The sequence below is a fragment of the Mycothermus thermophilus genome (genome assembly GCF_041956435.1).
Source record: "Mycothermus thermophilus strain CBS 625.91 unplaced genomic scaffold VTJ04scaffold_1, whole genome shotgun sequence".
NCBI lineage: Eukaryota > Fungi > Ascomycota > Sordariomycetes > Sordariales > Chaetomiaceae > Mycothermus > Mycothermus thermophilus.
In genome coordinates, this window is record NW_027191427.1 from 3,641,917 (window position 1) to 3,659,172 (window position 17,256).

General features: G+C 55.3%; 7 protein-coding genes across 7 annotated transcripts; 3 read left to right on the forward strand and 4 right to left on the reverse strand.

Moving 5' to 3' along the window:
- Window positions 1-512: 512 nt before the first annotated feature.
- On the forward strand, window positions 513-2,243 carry VTJ04DRAFT_1345 (uncharacterized protein; the record flags this gene model as incomplete). Its single annotated transcript, XM_069359022.1, has 6 exons — window positions 513-546; window positions 655-846; window positions 1,011-1,391; window positions 1,709-1,821; window positions 1,890-2,165; window positions 2,214-2,243. 6 exons carry the CDS (start codon window positions 513-515, stop codon window positions 2,241-2,243), a joined length of 1,026 nt encoding a protein of 341 aa, XP_069223953.1.
- Window positions 2,244-4,271: 2,028 nt separating this feature from the next.
- Window positions 4,272-4,699, reverse strand: VTJ04DRAFT_1346 (uncharacterized protein; the record flags this gene model as incomplete). The annotated part of the gene is made up of 2 exons (XM_069359023.1): window positions 4,272-4,624; window positions 4,669-4,699. 2 exons carry the CDS (start codon window positions 4,697-4,699, stop codon window positions 4,272-4,274), a joined length of 384 nt encoding a protein of 127 aa, XP_069223954.1.
- Window positions 4,700-4,752: 53 nt separating this feature from the next.
- On the forward strand, window positions 4,753-6,966 carry VTJ04DRAFT_1347 (uncharacterized protein; the record flags this gene model as incomplete). Its single annotated transcript, XM_069359024.1, has 5 exons — window positions 4,753-4,792; window positions 4,902-5,290; window positions 5,446-5,499; window positions 5,627-5,871; window positions 5,931-6,966. 5 exons carry the CDS (start codon window positions 4,753-4,755, stop codon window positions 6,964-6,966), a joined length of 1,764 nt encoding a protein of 587 aa, XP_069223955.1.
- Window positions 6,967-7,047: 81 nt separating this feature from the next.
- VTJ04DRAFT_1348 (uncharacterized protein) lies at window positions 7,048-7,359 on the reverse strand (the record flags this gene model as incomplete). Its single annotated transcript, XM_069359025.1, has 1 exon — window positions 7,048-7,359. One exon carries the CDS (start codon window positions 7,357-7,359, stop codon window positions 7,048-7,050), a length of 312 nt encoding a protein of 103 aa, XP_069223956.1.
- Window positions 7,360-7,709: 350 nt separating this feature from the next.
- Window positions 7,710-9,759, reverse strand: VTJ04DRAFT_1349 (uncharacterized protein; the record flags this gene model as incomplete). Its single annotated transcript, XM_069359026.1, has 7 exons — window positions 7,710-7,959; window positions 8,034-8,400; window positions 8,463-8,638; window positions 8,694-9,010; window positions 9,069-9,223; window positions 9,294-9,429; window positions 9,505-9,759. 7 exons carry the CDS (start codon window positions 9,757-9,759, stop codon window positions 7,710-7,712), a joined length of 1,656 nt encoding a protein of 551 aa, XP_069223957.1.
- A 1,757-nt stretch (window positions 9,760-11,516) lies between these two features.
- Window positions 11,517-13,061, forward strand: VTJ04DRAFT_1350 (uncharacterized protein; the record flags this gene model as incomplete). The annotated part of the gene is made up of 5 exons (XM_069359028.1): window positions 11,517-11,596; window positions 11,657-12,283; window positions 12,358-12,486; window positions 12,557-12,884; window positions 12,963-13,061. 5 exons carry the CDS (start codon window positions 11,517-11,519, stop codon window positions 13,059-13,061), a joined length of 1,263 nt encoding a protein of 420 aa, XP_069223958.1.
- Window positions 13,062-13,391: 330 nt separating this feature from the next.
- VTJ04DRAFT_1351 (uncharacterized protein) lies at window positions 13,392-16,984 on the reverse strand (the record flags this gene model as incomplete). The annotated part of the gene is made up of 2 exons (XM_069359029.1): window positions 13,392-16,634; window positions 16,700-16,984. The coding sequence occupies 2 exons, from the start codon at window positions 16,982-16,984 to the stop codon at window positions 13,392-13,394; spliced, it is 3,528 nt and encodes a 1,175-aa protein (XP_069223959.1).
- Window positions 16,985-17,256: the final 272 nt, after the last annotated feature.

The window sequence follows — 17,256 nt, forward strand, 5'->3', positions numbered from 1 at the left end:
TGTTGGAGGTGGTTGTTCCAGTACGAATGAACGATTCTGTACCCCTGCCAGCTTTGGGGCCGCCTTTCTGTTTTGTCAAGCTTGGCGGTGCCTCTGCTCAACTGTGCAGATTGCCTTGACGCCACAACCCAGGGTCGTGCATTAGCGCCTGTTCCCAGCGTTAGTTAGCTCGTTTAGGGCCATGAGGAAATGAGGCTCAGCAACATGTTTGGGCTGGTCTAACTGCCTGAGCACCGCCCCCCAAATAGTCGGAGTGCCTACCGTACTGATGTTGGTGTTTACCTTGACAATAAAACGTCAAGAATACTGGCCTTCTCAACCTTGAGCACCTTGAAAGCCTTATTAAGGGTATTAACTTTCACCACGGTTTCAAATAGTCAGCTGTTATCGAGGTTTCCTGAGCTTGTTCTACTCGTTTGTCAACAAAGGGGGTCTTGGCGGTGAAAAGGTCTACGGCGTCGTTGGTTGTCAGATCTCTCATCATTTGTTTCCGTGTTCCTCATTCTGGCCCCATGATATCACCATGGCTCGAAGAGGCATGGTCTGGTGCGTGTTCTCGCCTGCGATTCTCTGTTCAGGTTGTAGGTGGACCATCCTCTCCCCGTCCAAGATAAGAGTTACGAGGCTTACTAGTATTGCTCCATGTTGTTGCAGTTCACTGCTTGTTTGGTCTGTTCTTCGTCCTGGGATGCGCCACGACTCCTGTGGCCCAATACAGGGCATACCACGTCAATGTATCAAGGCTTGCGCAGAAGCTTCAGTCCTCCGCCTTCATTGATACCGGCGTTGAAGTCTCACCACTTTTGCCTCCCGAGCTGCCCACGTTTTGGTACTTTGGAATAAGCGGTATGCCAATCCCCGGAGACAGTTTGATTAGTCTGTAACCAAGACAACCTTGGACTGACTACTGGAAGGTATCTGTGATAATTTTACATATCCCGACAGGGAGGGAGAGATATCCTGTCGTACCCGTTTCGCTCCATCTCAACACGTCTTAACGGTTCTTGAAGACTCCCTTCAAGACACCTTTCGTCGCCGTGGCGAGTGGCAACCCAACCATGACTCCGAGGCCCTAGCTGAGGAATCCAAAAATAACACCGAGCTTCTGAGAACCGTCCTTGACTCCTGGAACCAGACGCTCGCCAGCTTGTCGCCGTCAGGGCTCCCTGGGTTACAAGAGGAGCTTGACTTTCTCTTCCATGCCTGTGGCGTGCTAGCTCTATGCACAGTGCTGTTAGACGCCGGTGCAATCGCTGCGTTTGTTTTCAAGCCACTATCTCTCATCGGGCCTTTGGTGTTACTCTTTGGAGTAGCCACAGGATTTGCGGCGGCGGCTTGCGAGACATGTGCCTGGAAGCTGAGCATGGCCGGGCCTCTCGGCACCAATGAAGGTGTGCACGAAGAATATCTCCTTTACTACTTCAGCTCCATGCGGTTTCTCATCGGGCTCTCCTATTCGGCCTGGTATTGCCTTGGAACTTTCCGCTCCCTCGAGGAAAGCCGGACAGTTGGCGTCGTAGTTCCATCCCAGGCGGAGGTGGAAGCCGGCACTGCAGAGACACACACCGCTCAGACACCACCGATTCCACTTGAGCCACTCGCACCCCCTTCAACGAATAACGATTCGTTCACACTTGGCAATCCTGGTGGTCCTACGCCGCTCCACTCTCCATCGTTGGTACCTGATAACCCGGGCGTACCGGACAAGCCACCAAGCATCAGACGCTCTCTGGACCGAGGAACGAGTACGACAAGATTACCAATGTGACAGGCGACGAAGAGTTGGAGAACAGCGATATTGATTACCTGGGACAACGCTATGTATGTCTCGACAAGCTGCGTTCCTTGTTAACAATGGGCCGTTACTTACGATATGACTCGGGTTGCAGGTGTACCGGTGGCTCGAGGATTGCAAGCTGCCCAACTGGTCATCCTACAACTGGACCAGCATTCACCGGACCAAGTCCGGGTTTGCGCCCTTTACTTTTCATGATGGCGGCCATACGGATTCCACCTACACAGACCTTAACGGGGAGATGGCGATTGTGCTGCGAGCCCTCGGACTTCCCTTTTATGCTCCAGATACAACATATCACCTGAAAGTTCAGGCCACCCTCGGCCCTTCTGAGAGGGACATGCGTCTGAGCGAAGCGCAAGTGGAGCTGGTAAGTACTCATATCCCTCATCGGCCCAAAGCGCCGTGGCATGCGTAGTATGGTGGGATGATTAACCGCGATGCGTGACAGATGGAAAGGTATAGCAATCCGGACAGTGGCCACGCTTACATACTCCTTCGAGTGTTCAACTTGAGGGACACTCCGTTCATGAGGATTCTAGCCAATCCTCGTTCGAATTCTAGCCTGCGTTGGACTGGCCCGGTGGATGGGTATTATCGGGTCCAGACGGTTTCGCAGGACCCTGGGATCGACATTCTCTTGGAGTTTGCCGTGCCCGCCGGAGAGGGGTATCAAGGAGGTTATGAGGTGTACATACCTGGTAATAATAGGGGTACGACTGTCAAACCAAAACCGCTCGGAATGAATCAAAAAGGCATGCACCTCGCGACGACCCCAGGGATGCAAATCTCTTTGGCGACCATTCAAGCGCTTATTATTTATGTGTGACCGCACAGGGGACGATTCCGACGACGAGTATCTCGCCCTCACGATCGGGTCTGCCGCCATGCCAAGGCAGCTAATGGCCACTCGACGACACTTCAACGTCATCAGACATCTAACCGAAGTGGTCTCGACTGTGAGAAATGGCCCTGAAGGAACGGGACAGATGATGTCGAAACTGGCTCTCAGGAACGAGAGCCCAAGCGGGAAGTCCTGCGCTATTAAGCCATCTCTACAATAGAGAATTGAAGTAATCAGTGGATGAAGAACTCTAATAATACTTGAGGCAGCCATCTGTACGTTCTGATGCTATTCCCCTCTCCGCCAAGTCCAGGGGGCGTGTACCTGTACACTGATCAATGAAGATAGATATGCTGCTGGCCCACGAGCCGCTGGTCGTTTGAATGGTCACCCAAGTCTCACTAGACGCATCGCTTGCGCTCGAGAGTCGGATCCAGGAGGTCCGCCAATAACATTCGGCGAAGAAATTCCGAGTTCCCGCGCCGAATTTACGCCACGAAACTGACGCCGTGTCTCAAAGATGTGGGCGTCATATCTGGCGCTCTGGGAAACGAAAGAAAGGTACTCGAGCAAGCATGTCATCGGACTTAAGGCAATAATAATACGCAAGCCCTGCAAGAAGACGAGTCTGTGCGTGTACATATGTCCAAGAAGCGGAAATGGTGAGTCAGGATGGACAGGCAGAAGCAAACCCGATGAGCGTCTACGTTGTAGCGGCTTGAATCTGATGACGTGATCCGGATATGGACGAAGCGGACTTTGGAGTGGGGGACCAAGGTTTTAAGTTTCTAGTACGCGTCCTGGACTGGCGTCGCACAGCCGTTGATGAGGTATTTCACGAACCCGCGATGTCACCCCGACTTGGTGTGGGGAAAGCTTCAAACGCGGTACTACATTGTTAGATCTAGGAACGGAAGCCTTTCAAACATTGCCAATCCACCACAGAAGATGAAGGCTTGGGCGAAGGAAGGGTCCAGACAACCGATGGACAGCTGATCAGTCAGCGAGCTTGTTTATTTGCTCATGTAACATACGCCTCGTATATTGGTGGGCGGACATTCTTAAATCATAAACCTCAGCAAGGTTACAGCAGCTTATCTGCCTCAATCCATGATATCATTTTGTGATGAAACGGTGGGCAATGGCATTCGAGTTTGCCTCTGGCGTCCTCTCCGGTCTCATGTTGTCCATATTTCCGGATTGGGCAACAAGCTGCGGTGGCACGGGGGCGCCGTCAGCCCAAGCTGCGGCAGCCAATGACGCAACTCGGCCAAGCCCACCTACGTCATATCTTATCAGGTTGCAGGGCCAAGTTGTTGGGGGAGAAGGGAACACGGTTCTTGATTTGCATGCAGGTTGCACGACGTTCCAAGCTGAAGATGAACCGAACTTTTGTTCACCTTGACTTGTGTCATTCTGCTTGACGTTCCATATATCTGAGTTAACACCCCCATGACCACCGCCATCCTTTGTGCATGAGAAAATCTTTTTGGCTGTCCATCCGAGTACATACGATCTAGGGCCGAGATCGCTGCCAATCCTCTTTTGTCCTCTTTCAGCCCTCGGCGTTCCCTTGTTTTGGGAATCTGGAAGTCCTCCAACTTCCCAGGCAGGGTGTGTTTTTGTTTGATTTCAACGGAGCAGGCTCCTCTCAATCCATCTCATCGGACAAAAACGCCAGCATCCTCCCTGGCCTGACCTCGAGTCTGCCTGATACCATTGACCAAACCACAGCCAACATCTGACTCTTTCTCTCCCGTGTTGTTGGTTTTTGGTCACATGCAGTCTAAACCTTGGTCGCCCATTCCTTTTTAGCCCGTTTTGGCCTTCCCACCCGCCGCGTCCTCCGTTCCCAGCCTTCAGACCCACACCGTCATCCTTTTCTTGGTTCGCGCACCCACCCCTCGACCGCCTGTTCGTCGCTTTGCTGGGGCCTGCGAAACACCATCTCTTCCCCTCTGACGTCAACAATCCATTCTCCATATCTTTTGGCCCGAGACCCTCTTCTCGACTCTGTCGCCAAACACACCAGCCGGATATACTTGGACAACAATACCCATACGCCGTTGAGGAATAGGTATTGGCACGAGATAGTGCCACGCGAGGCTCCACAATGTCGGCCTTCCAACAGATCAAGAACTTCATCCGCCATGGTATGGTTTTCCTCTGACTCTCATTCCCGCGGCGGCTCGTGCCGCTGCGCATCGGACGAATGAATACACCGCTTCAGACGGGAAACTAATACGACATGCGACGATACAGGCAAACAGTCCCGCTCCGACGAGCCGGCTCCCGCCAAACAGCAGGCCGCGACATCCAAACACCATCAAGAACAGCAGCAGCGACAACAACAGCAAGCAAGCGCCAAGGGCAGCTCACAGAATGCTGCCTCTACATCAACAACCCGCCATGACGCCGTATCAACCGACGCAAAAAAATCGACACACGAAGAATCCATCGCCGCGCGTCTCGCCGAGGAGACCGCGAGACGGAACAAGTTCCCCAATTACCCCGGCCTCGAGCGGTGGCAGCTGCTCGAGAAGATGGGCGATGGCGCATTCAGCAATGTCTATCGCGCTCGGGATCGTCAAGGTGCCTGGGGAGAGGTTGCCATCAAGGTGGTGCGCAAATATGAGATGAGCAACATGCAGGTACGTTACCACCCTTAGCATGCTTGTTTTGTTTTCGATATTCGACATCCCATTCCCTCCCCCTGTTAAACCATCCCTATCACTTGACTTCCCTTTGGTCTCCTGTGGATCTTCTCTCTGGACCACCAAATACCAACCGTGAATGGCCGTCGCAGGGTCATAATCATCTCCATCCAGACTTCAAACAAAGAGCACCAAGGGCAGCAGAGGTGCGAACACTCCCTTTCTTCATGTACTTGGGATCTTGGGCGGCCACGTTATTGTGGCCTCGGTCGATAGTGGCGGGATCAAACGTGGTTACCGTGAAAAAAACGCTAATCAATATCGTGGCGGCAGAGAGCGAATGTGCTCAAGGAGGTGCAAATCATGCGTCAACTTGACCACCCCAACATCATTAAGCTCATCGACTTTTCCGAATGCTCACAGTACTACTACATCGTCCTTGAGCTTGCGCCAGGAGGGGAGCTGTTCCACCAAATCGTGCGCTTGACATACTTCAGCGAAGACCTCGCTCGCCATGTCATCACGCAAGTGGCCAAGGCCCTCGAGTACCTGCATGAGGAGCGAGGCGTTGTTCATCGGTATGAGAATCCTGAGACGTAGGCAATTCTGCCTTAAAGCTGACATTGATGTTTCTCAGTGATATTAAACCCGAAAATATTCTGTTTGTCCCCATTCCCTTTGTGCCGTCCAAGCATCCCAAGCCTTGCCAGCCTGGCGACGAGGATAAAGTGGACGAGGGTGAGTTCATTAAAGGCGTTGGTGGCGGCGGTATTGGCCAGGTCAAAATTGCCGATTTCGGTTTGTCCAAGATCATTTGGGAGAACCAGACCATGACCCCATGTGGCACTGTCGGGTACACGGCTCCCGAGATCGTCAAGGATGAGCGATACTCCAAAGCCGTCGACATGTGGGCTTTGGGCTGCGTGTTGTACACGTTGCTTTGTGGCTTCCCTCCCTTCTACGACGAGAGCATCGAGGTGCTCACAGAGAAGGTAGCCAAGGGGCAATTCACTTTCCTGTCGCCCTGGTGGGACGACATCAGCCAATCGGCTCAGGATCTCATTTCGCACCTGCTGTGCGTCGATCCGAACAAGCGGTACACTATCAAGGAGTTCCTCGCCCATCCATGGATTCGCGAGTCACAACCAACTCCCCGCGAAACAAAGAAGCCGGTAGACAACCCCCTCCGCGCCTTTGCCCTCGACAAGTTTGTCGAAGACGACAAGCGCTACGACTTCCGCTCGCCGGGTGCCATCAACCTCCGCGAGGTGTTTGACGTGGGGTATGCCGTCCACCGTCAAGAGGAGGAGGGCAAGTTGCGGAAGCGGGGTGGGCAGCTAGGTGGGGTCGAGGAGACCGTCCACGAAGAAGAGGAGGAGGAGGAGGAAGAAGATGAGGTAGACGCTACGGAACAAATCTCGCGCGGCATGCGCGAAGCCCAGATTCGCGACCAGGAGGAGCAAGAGCGCGGACGCAATCGCAGGCAGAGAACAAACCCACCCCCCGCGGCCGTCGAGCCTCGGGGTGGCGGATACGGACAGCACTCTGCCGCGGTGGCCGCGGCGGCTAGGCAGCAGGTGCGCGAGCGCAACAGGCAGAGGGGCGTGTTTGAGCTCAACCTCGAGGGCGCGACGCTACTGAGCAGGAGGGGGGTCAAGCCCGCCGTAGCTTAGGATGTTGCGTACGGGGAGATGGCAAGCGGTGGTGCGTCGAGGAGAAAAATACATGCTGCTGTTGGTGATGGGACGCTTCCGTTAAGGAGGTGGGGGAGGGCGGAGGAGGAGGCAGGACCTCCTGTCTTCGAAGAGGATACTAAAACGCATCCGGGACGGGATAAGGAGGTACTGGGCGAGGAGGAAAGGGGTCATGGTTGAGTCACTGGCGCATGGAGTTTGGCGTTGATTGGATGGATGCCCAGATAACTTGGGAGGTATGTTGAGTTGGGTGTCGGTTGTCTGGGCTGTTTTGCATTTGCGGTGTTGGATTCTGTATTTTGGCAGTATCTCTCCTCTGGGACACACCTCGATTCGAAATCGTGGCTCCAGAACCGTTGACTGGGTATGCATGAGATTACGTCATACCCGAGATGTAATGACATCTTGATCGTCTCCATACTGACTGCGTCATTAATCACTGCTTGAGGTGGTCTTGCTATCACCTCTGCTCGTTTTCTCCGTCTCTCTTCCAATCTCCTTTTTTCAGGGGTTTGTTGACTTGCAATTTGACGCCCCGGTTGCCCAAGCAACTTCAGAAACAATGGAAGTCAATCGCATATCTGCTTACAGGACTCTGGGTGTGTTTATGACGAGGGAGGTCGTAATTGACCCTATGGACGTTCGAATGCAACCTCCAAACCCTACTACATAACAGACTTGAGTCTCTCCCATACAGATGCTGACACTTCGAGCGCCCTGGCCTACACACCTCCCTTCTCAGCCAGCCCCTGGGCCACCCACTTCTTGACAATCTCAATGGCCTGTTCCTGGACCTTGACAACCTCTGGATTGACTGGCAACCCCATACTCTGCATGCCCCGCGCCGTGAAAGCATCATCGGCGTGTGAGGCGTTCTTGATGACGAACGAGTAAACGTTGCCAGACGACTGCAGTGGGCCGCCGGGGCGGTTCTCGCTCGCCATGCTGGTTTCGCGCCAGGGGTCGAACTCGCTGGAAACATTGGAATACATGTCAGCAATGCATCCCTTGAATCCAAGTAAAGATTATGACTGGACAAAACGTACCCATTCGTCCAAATAATCCTCGCCTCCTCCCCCTGCCACCTCCTCAACCACCCGCCCGTCTCCTGGTTCAGCGACGCCGGCGTCCTGCGCCCGCCCGAGCTGCCGTACGTCTTGTCGCCGACAGGCGGGAAGTGCATCTCGCACTGGCGCTGCCAGTACGACGCGACAATCTTGCGCGAGACGATGGACGGCTGACCCGGAGGTGCGCCGGTGGCCCACGACGCCAGGGGTTCGTTGCACAGGAACCAGTACCACGTCCGCCACGGGTTGCCGAGCGTGCGCGAGATGAAGAAGGGGTTGTAGATGTCGTGCGTGTTGACACACCAGAGGGGGTCGTCTTGGCCCCAGGTGTCGAGGTAGGTGCATGCTGGTTGGGAGCGTTAGTATCACTGAGAGGGTGGCGATGTTAGGGGAGAGGGGACTGCGTACTGTTGTCGCGGAAGTGCATACGGAAGTAACCGGCGAAGGCGACAACAGAGGGTGGAATCGTGCCGAGGTCGGGGTCGTCGACGGTGTCGCGGGACCCGACGATGCCGTCGCACATGTCGAGGACACGGCGGTAACCGCCGGTTTCTTGCCAGTATCGGAAGGGGGTTGCGATGGCGCTGGAATGCCTGTTAGTGACTATACCAAGGCTTGAACTGGGAATAATGATCATACTATGCAAAGTCATCATCTTCAATGGGGAAGCTGGCACCGAAGAACTTCTTGACGGCGTCAATCTTCTCCTCGTCCCGTTCCTCCGCGAGAAGGTACTGGTCGACAAAGTCCACCACTTCGCTCAGCGCGCGGGTACACTCGGTGTCTCCACGGAACGCGTCAATTCCCTTGCGGATCGTGTCGTAGTAGTACCAGTTCTCGGTGTTGACCTCGACGCTCGCGCCACTGAGATGGTAGCCGTAGAAGACGCCCGGATGGAAGTGCTCAATCCAGCTGCCAAGGGTGCCTGCGTAGCCTGTGCCGAAGTAGATCCACGGCTGGACGGTGTGAGTGCTAGGTTCAGATATGTACATCAATATCAGGCACCAGACTCACCGTCTTGGAAGCGACACTGCCAGCCTGGGGGTCCCAAGGAAAGACCACGTTCTGTGCAAAGTTGACCATATCCGACGCCGCTTGTTCCATGGTGAGGTATTGGAGTGTGTTGGAATTCAGTCCATCGTACGGTGACGATCCGCCAAAGTATCGATCTAGGTATTTTCAGCTTCAGAGCGTCATTCAGGGGTATGCTCCCATCTCAGGGAGATCAGCTGGACGCACGCTCAACCACGACCACAGCCGCACCGACGGCCTCGGCGTATGCGCCGGTAATGGTTGTGTTGCTGAGGAAAGAAAAACCATTGTAGGTGTAGACGTAGGAGCTGATTGGGTTTTCGCCGGGTGTTGTGAGGATAACCTAGTTGAGTCGAGGCATGAGCGACAGGTCTCCTAGACAAAAGCAGGCCGGTATTGTTCAAGAAGGTCGGCTTACCGGTGAGCCAGGACCTTCCCAGTACTGTGGATTAACACAATAGACCTGGTTCCATCCCCCAAAGCTCGGATTCTTGTGGTCAATCGGCTGGCGAAACCGCTCACAAGTCGCCGACGCACCGGCCGCCTGGATGACAGCCCGGGCTGATGGCCGCGACAGGTCGTCCTGCGTGAGTCCGCTCGACACTGCCCTAGGTGATATCCATGGCCCGAAAGAGAGGGTCGCCCCGGTCAGGGCACCGGCGGGGATCTTCATCGCAGCCGAGTTGGTCTGCTGCCACGGCTGTCAAAGGAAAATGTTGTCGAAGGGACAGTGGCCACCATCCTCGGGGACAAGACGCCACAAGGGGTTTATCAAGCGCATGATATATCCAGGAAACCAGGTAATAGTGGCAACAGAATTGCTTCCGCGGCTACAGGCGGAGGGATGTTTGCGGGGAAGTAATATAAACACATTCGGAGGATTAAGGTGCCCCATGACTCTGTAGCAACCTAGACTTATTGATGTGCTGTATGCGGCTCTAAATCTGGTATGATATCCATCGGCGAAGTATGGGGCCTGAACACTCCGGCAGTGCGGTTAAAGGCTGTACTTCTACGTGCCGAACCTGCATGGTCCTATCCGTCCTTATTAAAATCTATTGTCCTTCCACCGAACCCATGCCTCATTTGCTCGTTCTTATATGTCTACAACCATTGGTCCGGAGACAGAGACAATTAAATACATACCGTTGGTGCTATTAATGGGAAAACAAGAAACCGTCCGCGACACTACTCTGCACCTGGTGTAAGAGCGAGCGTATAATAAGACCAAAGCATATCACCAACCAACATCATAGCGCCGCCCATAAATTCCTCTTCACATAAAAAGCTCGAGAAAAACATCTAAACGATGCGACCGCCAGGTGCTCATATCTTACTTACCGGCCCCTGGTCATGAGTAAAGCGGGCGTGTCCGCTATCTTTGGCTGCCTTGCATCTTGACCCGACGTGACCACACAAGGTATGTGTGACAGCGCCAGAGTTGTGGGAAGCTTATGCAACTGTTCTTTGATACAAGAGCCTACCTAGATACCAGTTTGGTGAACAAGTCATCTGCCTACCCGGTAGGTACCGATGATTAATACCTCGTCTTCCTACTCCGGGTTCTTCATAGCGAGCGCATAGGTGAAGCAGACATCACATTCTGGTCAGCTAATTATTCAGCAAGTCTGAAGCGTCTGCTCAATGTAGTTGAGACTCTTCCCACCCCAGGTGATGATTGTTATCGATCTTGCCCACTCCTGGTAGACCCCTTGCGAGATATGTTCAATGCAATGCTGAGCTGATGGAACTTTCAGACAACGAGCTTAATAATCTATCTTTTACACGCATAATCAGTTTCTAGAAAGAAGCCCTACATGCTGTTCCAATCCCCTTGTCGACCAGGGAGATGCCGTGAACAGCAATAATTGTCGCGGAGTGTTGTGTAAACAGTCCAACCCCACGCACCACGTGTGTACATGCGTACGAATGTACAAGTCTGCAGATTGCATATTTTCATCGCCAGAGCCGCAAACTTGGCTGAGTCAAGATTACTTCGCAGTACCTACTGCTGCTCATTATCAGTGCCAACATGCGGCCTCGATGATGCAATGCCGGAATGGCAGCCGAAACGGGCTGTGATCCCCGGAATACGGACAAAATGTCGACGTTGCATCGCAGGCACGGCAGCATTGTGCCGGTGATGCAGCTACCCGGACCAAGTACCGGTGAGATTGGAACTGCATCGAGAACACTCAGCGTCTGCGAGAATGGCATCCCCGCGGATGGGATGCGCCCTCAACTCATCGGCGTCATCACTTGCGTCATGGCAATGTTCCATCGAGAACAGCATTTGGGGATGTCATCATGGAAAAGATAAAAGGTCCAGACGCGCTCGGTATCGTAGCAACATGAGCAAGCCTCACCTCGACAGGCATCGCTCAACCATAGCCAGCTGCCGAGTCTAATTGCTAGTAATACTGAGTGGCCATGAAGCTCTCCCACCTTACCCTGGCCGCGACCGCGACGGCCGTCAATGCCGCTTACAACGGCGATATCGTCTACTACTGGTCTGAACCTTCCCCCTTCCCTCTCCCATCTTTCACCCCCATAACTAACCTTTCCTCCAGGGTCGAAACCTCCGCCCAACTCGTCAACGGCACCCTCGGCAGCGGTCTCCAATCCCCTCCCTCGGCCTGGTTCCCCGCCATCGTCCAGGGCGCCGTCTACCAAGCGGCCGTCAAGGCCAAGAAGGAGCCTCTCGACGTGCAGCAGCTCGCCGTCTCCCACGCCGCCCACGACGCCCTGCTCTGGGTCTTCCACGGCACGCGGCTGTACAACCCCATCAACGCGGCGCTGCGCTCCGTGATCCCCGCCATCGGCCTCGATCCCAACTCCCCCAAGGGCAAGAACGCGGTCAAGATCGGCCGCGAAGCCGCTGTCAAGGTGGCGCAGGCCCGCGCTGCGGACAAGATTACCAACTTTGTCGACTTCGTCTACGGTCCGCAAAACGTCGGCGTCTACCAGCAGACGCCCGGGTCGCAGCCACTGCCGGATACCCCGCAGGCGCGCTACGTGACGCCGTTCGCTGGGCTGGGTGACATCTCCAAGTTCCGGGCGCCGCCGCCGCCGAAGACCAACTCCAAGGCGTACGAGGAGGATTTGCTGTTTGTGAAGGAGTACGGGTCGTTGAACTCGACAAAGAGGTCGCAGTATGATACGGATACGGCGTACTTTTGGTTGGAGTCGTCTGTGACGTACGTTTGGCCTCCCACACCAGATTCAAGTGCAAATTTGTCTGTCTCGGTACTGACTGCTCTGGATGTTCAAGTGGCTGGAACCGCTTCGCCGGCGCTGTCGTCGGTGACAGGTTCAAGACCAAGGTTGTCGACTCGGCCAAGTTTTGGGCCCAGCTCAACTACGCCCTCGCCAACGCTGCCTTCGCCGCCTGGGACACCAAGTCTGTATCCCCCACCCATCCTTCCGTTTGTCATCTCAACCTCGAAACTAACCTCCCCATCCCAAACCAGGTACCACTACAACGCGTGGCGTCCTGTGACCGCCATCCACTACCCCGGCGTGTGGGTTCACTCGGGCAAGTCGGTCACCGACCCGAACTGGACTCCCCTCCTGCGCCCGACGCCGAGCCACCCGGACTATCCCTCGACGCACTCGACCTTCGGCGGTGCCGCCGCGCTAGTGATCAAGGAAGTGCTGAACAAGGGCAAGGACACGCTGAATCCTCCCGCGACTCTGAGCTCGACCGTCTCGTTGGACAACAGGGGCGTCATCACCCGGACGTACACCAAGTTGAGCGATGCTGTGCTCAAGAATTCCAAGAGCCGGGTGTTTGGTGGGGTGAGTTTCCATTTCTTGAGTTTCTAATATCTGTCTTTTTCCGAGCGAGCAACAATGCTGACGAAGTGGTTATTCCAGATCCATTTCGGATTCGCGGGTACTGCAGGTAATGCGCTGGGCGAAACGGTGGCAAAGGAGACTCTCAAGAAGTTCGATGCTCACTGGGACAAGTTCTAAGTAGTTCGTAGGAGCTAGACGGACTTAAACTATGTCAACTTAATAAATCATAACACATTGTCTGTCACTTTTTCTTGATGTTCATCCCGAGGGTTGGCTCAAATCCTCGCATTGATAATGGCCTTTCTAAGAAAGGAATAAACCATCCCAGTAAACAACAGACCAGAACCCAAGGATGACGGGTAATGACCGTCAAACTCAACTTTCTCTAACACAAGAACAAATTTTAACATTCCATGTTTTATTCCCAGCCCAAAATCCATAAATATCTTTTTTGAAACCACCCCTCTATCATATCCCGACCCATAACCCCAATCCCAAGTTCCCAATCTACGGCGCCGCACCACCCCGGCCACCAGTCCCACCAACCGCCAGAGCGGCCTTGACTTCAGGCTTCAGCTCCGGCAGGGGCCGGCCACGCTTGGTGGGCTGGCCCACAAACTTCACCTCGGTGAGGTACGCCAGGTACCTGCCGACATCCTCCCGGCTGATACCATATCCAGTGCTCTCATCAACGCCCGTCCAATGCTCCGCATCCGCCTTGAGCACGGCGACGGCATTGCGATCATCCATCTCCGGGGCACGAGTGTTCGCCGGTAGGTCGTTCATGCAGAAGTGGTAAAGAGGCATGAGAGCATGCTGCTCCTGGTCCTTCTCGAGAGCACCGGCAGACACGAATTTCTCGAGCTCCTCCTTCCAGGCGTCGTACGACACCTCGGGCGTGTTGTAGCCGTAGTACTCGAGGATGGACAAGTACTCGCTCATCCGCAACCGAGGGTGAGCAGTGACGTGGACGACGTGTACACCACCGGGCAGCGGGTTCAGAGCCGAGGCGACGACAACACGCGCGACATGGTTGACAGGCACCGCGTTGACTGTGTTGACGATGTGCGGACGGGCAGACAGTTGGATGCAGCCCTTGAGCATGCGGATGAGGAAGTCGTCAATGTTGGACACGCCAGTCTCCGAGTCGCCTAGGATGTAGCCTGGGCGCACCACTGAACCGAGCAAGCCACGCTTGCCCGCCTCGCGAACAAGTTGCTCAGACACCCACTTGCTCTGACCGTATCCGGTGCTGAGGCCCGTCCGGCTGCCGTTCATATCGTCCTCCTCCAGGATAGCGCCTTGTCCCGTGCTGATCTGCTCGTCCGACAAGCGGATGTAGTGAGGGGTGTCCAAGACGCTCGTCGAGCTCACAAACGTGAAGATCTTGGGCTTGCCTTCGTTGCAGAGACGCATCGCGTCAATGGTCGACAGAACGTTGGGAGCCAACAGGTCTTGATACCGCTTGACCCAGTGGACAACGGCACCGTTGTGGATGACAACGTCAACCTCCTGGGCGAGGGTCTGCCAAGTGGCATCATCGATACCGAGCTGCGGCTTAGAAAGGTCACCAACGACAGCGCTCAGCCGACCAGCCCACTCATCCTTCCAGAGGCCGTAGCCCTGGAGCGAGCGCTGGAGGCGAGCCAAAGCGGCCGAGGAGTCCTTCACGCCTCGGACATGCGCAATGAGCCGAACATTCCGAGCCGTCCGCTCCAGAACATCCCGCACCAGGTATGATCCCAAGAAACCTGTGGCACCAGTAAGGAAGACAGTGACCTGCTCGGCCGAGCGGAGGGCTTCCCCATCAGCAGACTGGTACTTCTCCGGCAGATGGGGCAACAGCTCGTCGAGGGACTTGGAGTACGCGGCCTCGCCAGCTTCAGCGCCAACCCTCGAGGTATCGTGGTTCTTGATATGGTCGACTTGCGCACTGAAAGCAGCCAGGCTCGAGTGCTCGTAGAGGGTGCCAATAGGAATGTCGGTCCCCAGACTCTTGCGTACTGTCAACAAGAACTGCTGCGCCAGCAAGCTGTGGCCACCAAGATCGAAGAAGCTGTTCTCCCGCTTGATCGTCTTGGGGTTCAGACCGCGGATAAGGTCAGCCCAAAGCTGAGCAACTGTCCGTTCCGTTTCTGTGAGCGACTCCCAATCCTTCAGGTCCTCCTCCGAGGCGTCCTCGACACGCTCTGCAACATCGGGGAAAGGAAGGTTAGGCTTGTCGACCTTGCCGTTGGGGTTCAGAGGCAGCTTGTTGAGCACAATGTAGATCGTCGGGACAGCGTATGCCGGAAGTCGCGTCTTAAGGTGGTCGCGCACCTCCGTCTGCATCCGCCTGTACTTCTTGAGGTAGACTTTGACCGGACCCATTTCCACACCCTCATCCTCGACGTCTTCCAACCCTCTGTCTTGGAGCCACCGCTGCCATTCCTTGAACTCGGGAACGATGTAGCTGACAAGAGTTGGCTCCTCGTTGCGGTCTCTCCGCACAAGCGTCTTGCAGTCGCGGATAAGAGGGTTTTGACTGAGATTGCTATCGATGTCGTTCAACTCAATGCGGAAACCGCGGATCTTGACCTGGTCATCAGCGCGGCCGACGCATTCCACGTCACCAGACTCGAGGTACCGACCGAGGTCACCCGTCCGGTAGAGTCTGTCCCTGGGCCCCTTGTAATAGCGGCGCCATGGTTCATTCTTGTTGATCTTCTGATCTGCCTCAACCCACTTCTGGTTGTCGACAAACCAGTTCATCAAGAACTTCTTCTCGTTCAGAGCGGGATCGCCCAGGTAACCTTCGGCAAGACCAGCTGCACGAACGAAAATCTCGCCCACTTCCCCAACCTTGCATTGGTCCCGGCCATTCTCCCGGTTGACAACGAGTAGCTGGACGTTCTGCATACCCTTGCCAGCCGGAATGGTATCCTTGCCGAGACGGTCGAGGAAGTCGGGGTCCCTCGCACGACTCGGGATTTCGAAGTAGCTGACGGCGCGCTGTGTCTCGGTTGTGCCGTACATGTTGATGATGTTGGCATTGACGGCCAGGCGGCGGAGAGCACGGCAGTCCCTGGTGGTCAGCACGTCACCGACGAAGAAAACGTGTTCCAGTGCTGGGAACTCTGCCGTAGCGCCACCCACAAGAATTTGACCCATGGCGGGAGTCAAATGGGTAACGGTAGGCTTGTGCTCCCTGAACCATTCAGCCAGCTTCTCATGTTGAATATCCTCGCGAGATGGGACAAGGAGCTGGGCGCCGAGGAAGAGTGGCGTGAAGATATCACGCTGCACAGGGTCGTGAGCAATGCCTGACAGCAGGGTGTACCTGCTCTCCGAGGAGAGATTGAAGCGCTCGGCCATCCAACCGAAGTACTTGACCAAGCTGTAGTGGCGGCCAAGCACGCCCTTGGGCCGGCCCTCACTACCGGAAGTGAAGGACAGGGTGGGGTTTGAGTCGGGGCCAACGATGACATCTGGAGGTGCTGAGGCGAGGTGCCGCACGTCGGCGAAAATATCCTTGCCGTCGACCTCGCCGCCGTACAAGAAACCGTCATCTCGAAGCCGAAGCTCAGGGACATCGGCCTTGAGCGTCAAGGAATCGTCGATGTACTTCTGGACAAGGGGAGCGAGAGGACCGTTCTCATCGGTGGCCCGGCCAATGCGGAGCAGGGCACTGGGTTGGGAGACCTCGAGGTAAATCTGCTGGCGTGCTGGGGGGTAGGCAGGGTCCAGGACAGTCATGGTCGCGCCGGAAGACTAACAGTACAGTCAACATACATCATCCAACATGGCATGGAACGCCAATTGCACAGGAGCCGTACCAGAATGCCCATGAGGGCCACAACGAGGTCGACGGACCGATGGGCCCAGATCATGACCACGTCGCCATTGGTGATACCAGCATTGTGGAGGTACCACGCCAATGTGTTGGAAGCCTCGTAGATCTGGCGGTAGGTGAAGCGGCGCTCTGGAGTTGTGGACGACCGGGTCTCAATGACACAGGTGCGGTCGGGGTGGGCCTCAGCCTGACGGCGGAAGTGTTCCTGGATCGAGCCCACGTAGCCCGACCAGTCGAGGTCGATGGTGGGATCAGGGAGTTGAGCCATTGTTGCTGGATGTTGGGGGAGAGAGAATCGAGTCCACCCAGCAAAGGCAGGGAGCGGCGAGGTCAAGGGATTAAAAAGACTTGACCTGGTTTTTCTAAGCTGCAGGTTTCCCGGTTGAGGAATTTTCCAGGTCCAAGTCCAATGACTCAATGGCGCGAACATCAGGGACCTCCAGTTCCTTCCTCCGCAGCTCCGACAACGGCATCAGCAAATTTTAGTGGGTCCCATGCCCCTCCCCCGCATGACGCAGGTCAACCTGGGAGCCCGAACTG